Genomic DNA, 7,500 nt, shown 5'->3' on the forward strand with positions numbered 1-7,500 from the left:
ATAGCGTTAGAGAGAGAGAGAGAAAGAGAGAGAGAGAGAGAAACACACACACACAACAGAGAGAGAGAGAGAGATACGGTGAGAGAGCGAGTGAAACAGAGCGTGAGAGAAATAAAGAGAGATAGAGAGAACGAAGATAGAGCAAAATAGAGAAACGTGGGGGGGGGGGCTGAATGACGTGCGCACTCTAAATAATGTCAATCTAGAACCCGTCTGTGTGCGCTGCTGATACAACTCCCCTGCCTATAGTCACCGGGATAAAGGGACCCCGTTTCATTCTCTTCCACCAGGTGTTCTGGGAACTGGCGTTTTGACAAACGAGACACAGGTGAGTGACATCGTATTGCATTCAGGTGCTGCTGAGAGTGAGCGTTGAGTTTTCGGGGTGTTTGTTAAGAATGAACCCTTCTATGGGTCCGTTTTATACACTTTCAAGGTGAAATGAGCACTGAGGATTTTAGCGGTGTCTGGAGCAGGTTTTTTTGTTTTTAAACGGGAGCACATTGTATCGTGACATGCTGGACTCACCATGATGTAGTGTCTCTGCATCTCCGTCTTCTCACTGGCCAGCTTCTCACACTCCAGCTTTAGGCTGCATGAAGACACAAGGATATACAGTAAATAACTAACTATAGTAACTATAGGGCCGTGACTTTAATGCCTTCATTTAATTAATTACAGAAAAACTATTGTATTAAAAAATAGAAAACGCTTTTTTTTCACCACGGAACGTTTCTCACTGGACGAGTTTCCGGCGGAATGCGTTGCCATCAGCAGGCAACAACAAACCCCAACTCACCTAAAGCAATCAATGAATGAAGAAGAAAATTCTTATACAGCTTTTTGCCCCGTGGATGGGACATTTTGATTTAAAAGCTATCGTATAGAAGCGTGGATAAAAGCACGGTTGTGTGCAATATAGCGGAGGGAAAGGTTCCAAATGGCCCCATAGACCAACGTTATCCCCCACGCGCCCCGACATGTCTCGCATCGAGGACACTGGAGGCTTGACGCGCTGCGGTGATTTAGAATATCACCACAGCACGTCACGCTGTCCTCGATGCGCGACGTGTTGAAGCAGAAGCAGGCGTGTAAGCCAACACCAGTCCAGCCCCACATGGAACCTGTCCCTCCGCCACGTAGACCTATACATAGCAGAGGGAAAGGTTCCATACGGGGCTAACGTGGTTAGTCCGACTCCAAGTTAGGAGTTTGAAGACCCACGTCCAACCCACCCTCGACCAGATGACTGTTTCTATAACTAAACGGTTATGGGCTATTAACACATTTGTTGCGATTGACGGGTATACTCATCCAGTAAATTAATTACGCGAGGCGCTCATGGCGAGTATAGGCTCGTCTTAAGGCGCTTGACATCATGGCTGCTAGGGCCTACTGCTAGACATGGCTGCTAGGGCCTACTAATAGACATGGCTGCTAGGGCCTACTGCTAGACATGGCTGCTAGGGCCTACTGCTAGACATGGCTGCTAGGGCCTACTGCTAGACATGGCTGCTAGGGCCTACTAATAGACATGGCTGCTAGGGCCTACTGCTAGACATGGCTGCTAGGGCCCCGCACGCACGCTTTCATAGCTCATATTGTGTACAATAAAAGTATAAAACAAAACTGTACCGTACAGTACATTAACTTATCACAATAAAAGTATAGTTGCGCCGCTCAGTTCACATGGGTATGGTTTTTGAGTGGTGCAACCACTCCAAGGAACAGCAATGTCCGTGTTCACCTATGTGTTCACCTATGTGCCTATGTGTTGTTCACCCACCTTGTTAATGTGACGTTAATGAGCACCAGTATATGACTATGAACTACCAGTAGGGGCGCTGTTGTAGCAAGAAACAGAGAGAGGGATAGTGCTGCACTGTTGCCTGCTAATGAGAGAGAGAGGGGGCTGGGGGGGGGAGTTGCACCTCTTAGTTCACACGTGTGTGATTTTTAGGAAACATGTGGATATAGCACTGTCGCCACGGCAACGCCTGCATGCGGCTTATTATTGGACAGATTATGTGTAACAAACAACACCAAATCCAGTACTAGTGTTAGATTTGACTATATCGCCATCATCACAGCTGTATCAAACCAATCTCAAAGCGTTTTCACCACCTCATGTGTCAAGTGTGTCATTGTGTCATGTGTGTCATGTGTGTAGACAAGTGCACTTGTTTGAGCACGTCTACAGCATGTGCACAGTATCTGTATAGTGCGTGTGTAAACAACAGTAAGCCCTTGGTGTTGATTCATACATTCTACAAAATGTGACGTACGGGTCCATGTGGTGGTCCATCGTTGGACCCTCTCTGAGTCCTATCAACCCATTCTGACGTGAGATCAGATTCTAAAAATGTCTGTTTGAAAATGACAGTTTTCTGAAAAAGCTGTGTTTCTATGTCAGTCGTTCTTCGATCTTTAAAAAAATAGCAGAACTACAAGCTCGTAGCGCGCCACTCGGTGGCGTGCTATGAGCTTGTAGATATGCTATTTTTCAATGGCTAAAGCATGACGTAATGCTAACACCAAAAGGGGTTCCCGCCCAAAATGGGTCAACACTGAGGATTTCACGAGTTCCAGCATGCGGCATGCTGCATGCCCACTGAGGTGTGGAGGCCTCGTCATGACCATTCAAGCCCATCATTCTCTCAGCCAAGGTCACTGGCTGGTCAGCTGTGTTATATGAGATGACCGTCACTGACCGTGGAAATATATGATGTGTTGTTCTGTAATGTCTCAGACATGGTGGTTGGCACACCAGGGTTGCCACATGACATCACTGCTTAAAGCAAACATTAAAAGTCCATAGACTTGGCTGCCAGGTCAATGATGTCACGAGTGGTGCAGTTGTTTTATATTTAAAAAATAAATCCCAACAAAGTTTTTCAGCACGACCTCTGCATGCTACGTTTAGCGTGGCCTGTGCAGCAGCTACAGACAGTCAGACAGCAGTGACAGATGGACTCTGCTGTGGCCTAATGGGCCTAATGAAGGCTGGATGAAACACGCACAAATAAAAGACATCCGTTCCAAAGCACGGCTGCAGTTGGATGATGTTTCTTTTACAACAAGTAAGACGCGCAAACGCGTGAAGCGAACGCAGCTCGTGTGTGTGTGGTTGTGTGTGTGTGGTTGTGTGTGTGTGTGTGTGTGTGTGTGTGTGTGTGTGTGTGTGCTACAGCTGCGCCCTGTGTGTGTGTGTGTGTGTGTGTGTGTGTGTGTGTGTGCTACAGCTGCGCCCTCTGGTGGCGGGCGGGTGGTGTAACAGCGTGACACACACACACACACACACACAGACATTCAGCCCTTGCTGTCATAGTAAGTGGCTCACTGCGTTCGCAATGACAAACAGCTCTGTCTTTCCCGTGCACAGGGGCGGCGGCGGTGGCTGAGGGGGTAGAGTGGCCGGATGGGGAACCGCAAGTTCCCCCCAGTTCAATCCCGGGGCATCCCCCAGGAGTCAGTGTCGAAGGAAGTGTCCTGGAGGATGACCCTGAGCACCCCCTTGCTTGGTGCCTTGCATGGTTTCCCCCGCCATCGGTGTATGAATGAGTGTTCGAATGGGTGACTGCATCTATCCTCTATGTAAAGGATTTGGATACCATGTACCATGTATTGACTACGTACTACGGTAGATGAAAGTGTGTGCGTATGTGTGCATGTGTGTGTGCATGTGAACTCTTTTGTACACCAGTCTGTTCTGCTTTTAAACCAAAATCTGTAAACCAAGAGGATATGTTCCGTTGTTCTTGTTCCTGTCTGCTTCTGTGATCTGTGTCCTGTAATGTACCTTGTGTAATGTATTGTGTGTGTCCTGTCTGTATCTTGAACGGTGACGTCATGGACCCAAAGCACATTTCAGTGAAAGCTGACAATAAAGTTATCGTATCGTATACGTATGTGTGCGTGTACATGTGTGCGTGCGTGCGTGAGTGTGTGTGTGTACCTGTGGTACTGATGTCGTATCGTATCGTATGTGTGCGTGTACATGTGTGCGTGTGTGCGTGTACATGTGTGTGTGCGTGCGTGAGTGTGTGTGTACCTGTGGTACTGATGTCGTATCGTATCCTATGTGTGCGTGTACATGTGTGTGTGCGTGCGTGAGTGTGTGTGTGTACCTGTGGTACTGATGTCGTATCGTATCGTATGTGTGCGTGTACATGTGTGCGTGTGTGCGTGTACATGTGTGTGTGCGTGCGTGAGTGTGTGTGTACCTGTGGTACTGATGTCGTATCGTATCCTATGTGTGCGTGTACATGTGTGTGTGCGTGCGTGAGTGTGTGTACCTGTGGTACTGATGTCGTATCGTATCCTATGTGTGCGTGTACATGTGTGCGTGCGTGCGTGAGTGTGTGTGTACCTGTGGTACTGATGTCGTATCGTATCGTATGTGTGCGTGTACATGTGTGCGTGCGTGCGTGAGTGTGTGTGTACCTGTGGTACTGATGTCGTATCGTATCGTATGTGTGCGTGTACATGTGTGCGTGCGTGCGTGTGTGTGTGTGTACCTGTGGTACTGATGTCGTATCGTATCGTATGTGTGCGTGTACATGTGTGCGTGCGTGCGTGTGTGTGTGTGTACCTGTGGTACTGATGTCGTATCGTATCGTATGTGTGCGTGTCCATGTGTGCGTGCGTGCGTGAGTGTGTGTGTACCTGTGGTACTGATGTCGTATCATATCGTATGTGTGCGTGTACATGTGTGTGTGCGTGCCTGAGTGTGTGTGTACCTGTGGTACTGATGTCGTATCATATCGTATGTGTGCGTGTACATGTGTGCGTGCGTGCGTGAGTGTGTGTGTACCTGTGGTACTGATGTCGTATCGTATGTGTGCGTGTACATGTGTGCGTGCGTGCGTGAGTGTGTGTGTACCTGTGGTACTGATGTCGTATCGTATGTGTGCGTGTACATGTGTGCGTGCGTGCGTGAGTGTGTGTGTACCTGTGGTACTGATGTCGTATCGTATGTGTGCGTGTACATGTGTGCGTGCGTGCGTGTGTGTGTGTGTACCTGTGGTACTGATGTCGTATCGTATGTGTGCGTGTACATGTGTGCGTGCGTGCGTGTGTGTGTGTGTACCTGTGGTACTGGGCCTGCAGAAACTGGAACTCCTCCTTGATGCGGTCCAGAGTCTCCAGGACCGTGAACTTGAAAGACTGGCCGGGCTGCAAGGGGACCTGCGGAGGAGAGGGCACATGAAAGAGGGAAGATGGAGGGAGGGACGCGGTAGTGCAGTGTGTGCTTGCGTGCACGTGTGCGTGTGTGTGTGTGTGTGTGTGTGTGTGCGTCTTTACGCAGTCAAAGGCGCGTGGTCATGCGTGTATGTATACTCGCACCACTGTTGCTGTGCGTGCGCACAAGTAAGTGCATGTGCGTGTCAGAGAGCGAAAGGGAAAAAAAGGCCAAGATGAAAGTGAGGAGGAAGGTCACTTCCCCTTCCCACACACACACACACACACACACACACACACACACACACACACACACACACACACACACACACACACACACACACACACACACACACACACACACACACACACACACACACACACACACACACACACACACACTTCTCTACCCCCACCTGCCCCTCTCCTTTCTTCCCCTCTCTCTCTCTCTCTCTCTCTCTCTCCTCTCACATTAGCATCTCGTTCGCCCCTCGCCTTGCCAGGATACTACTACTAATGTATTCCAGCCCACAGAGCGCTGACTGAAGAAGGGAAGGAAACGTCAAATGAATAACTTATCGTGAAATCACAGCCGTTAAAACGGTGCCGTCTCTCACCTGCTAACAGCTAAAAGAGACGCCGGACCACAAGCAGCTCCATTAATATTAACATATATGTTAATGACGTTTAGAAGATTTAGAACGCTTTCCTTTGGGGTCTTTATGTGTGTAATATGTTGGTTTTAGATCATTTTAGATTTTAGCAGTGAGCCCAGTGTCTCTGATGTCATGGACACTGGGCTCACTCACTTCCTGGAAAACATCAAGGAAGCTTAGAGAAGGAAAGGGAATGGTCACGTGACTGGGCTGCGCCATGACACTTCCATGGACACTTTCATGGGAGCCAAAACTCGCACCGGAAGTTCAATGAATACCGGCTGGACCAGCTCATAACAAACATTATTTATGGACAATTGAGACCCTTGTCATATAATCGGTTCAGGAATATAAAAGACGACATGTCACAGGTTGTTTTCTAATCACTTGCTTTTCGATGTGCACAGAGTGCAAAGTATATAAAATTATATTCGAGGATCTAAACAGCAGCAGGTATCGTTTCTGGCTCGGTTCATACTTTGTGTACTTTGTGCTATTTAGATACCAAACCTGTATAAGGTTACACAGTGTACACATCGAAAAGCAACACAGCAGACAATAATGTGTTACATGTCTTCGGTGTTTGTTCATGAGCTGGTCACTGAGCTCTCATTGGGGCTCTCCTAAAGGTTCCAGAGAAATTTCATCGGGTAAACAAGGGAGAACGAGCCTTCTCTGTCCGTGCCCCTAAAATTTGGAACACCCTCCCCAAAACCATCCGACAAGCAGACACCATTGCATCTTTTAAAACTCTTCTCAAAACATACTTGTTCAGAAAAGCATTCCCCCCCTAGCATTCCCCCCCTAGCCCCGTTGAATGTTCACTGAACTCTGTCGGTATATTTATCTATTACATTGTTGTTGTTTTTTATATTGTATCTTTGAATATGCTTTCTGTTGTGGGTTCTTGATTTGCTGTGCTGCATCCGTTTGGATGTGCTCGATTTTCCTGTGAATTTGTTGTGCAGCACTTTGTGACTTTGTCCAGAAAAGTGCTATATAAATAAAGTTATTATTATTATTATTGACTCCAGTGCATTCTGCCGAACTTCCGGGTGTAGTTTGGCAGCCCTCCCCCTATCCGCAAGGAGGAGCAGTGCACCAAAGCATTATGGGAATTGTAGTCCGGGAAGGAAGTGAGCCCAGTGTCCATGACATCATACACTGGGCTCACTGCTAAAATCTAAAATGTCTAAAACCACATGTTATATATATTATATACATATCCATCCATCCATGCATCCATCCACCCATCCATCATCCAGGCGACCATCCGTTCAGTTGGCGTCTCCACGCTGCTCTACGGCGGCCCGCAGGCTAAAAGAAGATTGTGGGTTTCAGTAGAGGGCCTTCATTAGTCCAGACAAGCACAATTCAATTAGATTTCAATTAGTCTAACGGTGGAGGTCAGACGCGTGGAGGGCTCTCCAGTAATTAAGCCGACGAGCCAGGCAGGGGCTGAGCTAAGACCCACCCCACCCCTCCCACCCCCCCCCCCCCCCCCCTCCCCCCCCCCCCCCCCCCCCCCCCCCCCCCCATCCCATCTAGATGGCTGGGTGGGCACAGAACACACAGCCCTGGGGGGATGGGGGGGAGGGTGGGTGGGTCCGTCTGCCAACAGATCCCCACTGACCTTGATTCACACTGCACACACACTGGGAAA

General features: G+C 48.5%; 1 protein-coding gene across 1 annotated transcript in view; it reads right to left on the minus strand.

Moving 5' to 3' along the window:
* tle2b (TLE family member 2, transcriptional corepressor b) overlaps nucleotides 1-7,500 on the minus strand; it is a 102,909-nt gene that overhangs the window by 81,871 nt on the left and 13,538 nt on the right. Inside the window, exons 2-3 of the mRNA XM_083766618.1 lie at nucleotides 5,090-5,187; nucleotides 529-592 (exon numbers count right to left, since the gene is read on the minus strand). Coding sequence (XP_083622744.1) covers nucleotides 529-592; nucleotides 5,090-5,187 — 162 coding nt within the window. The remainder of the gene's footprint in view (nucleotides 1-528; nucleotides 593-5,089; nucleotides 5,188-7,500) is intronic.

The sequence above is a fragment of the Protomyctophum parallelum genome, assembly GCF_964188405.1.
Source record: "Protomyctophum parallelum genome assembly, chromosome: 6".
NCBI classification, from domain to species: domain Eukaryota; kingdom Metazoa; phylum Chordata; class Actinopteri; order Myctophiformes; family Myctophidae; genus Protomyctophum; species Protomyctophum parallelum.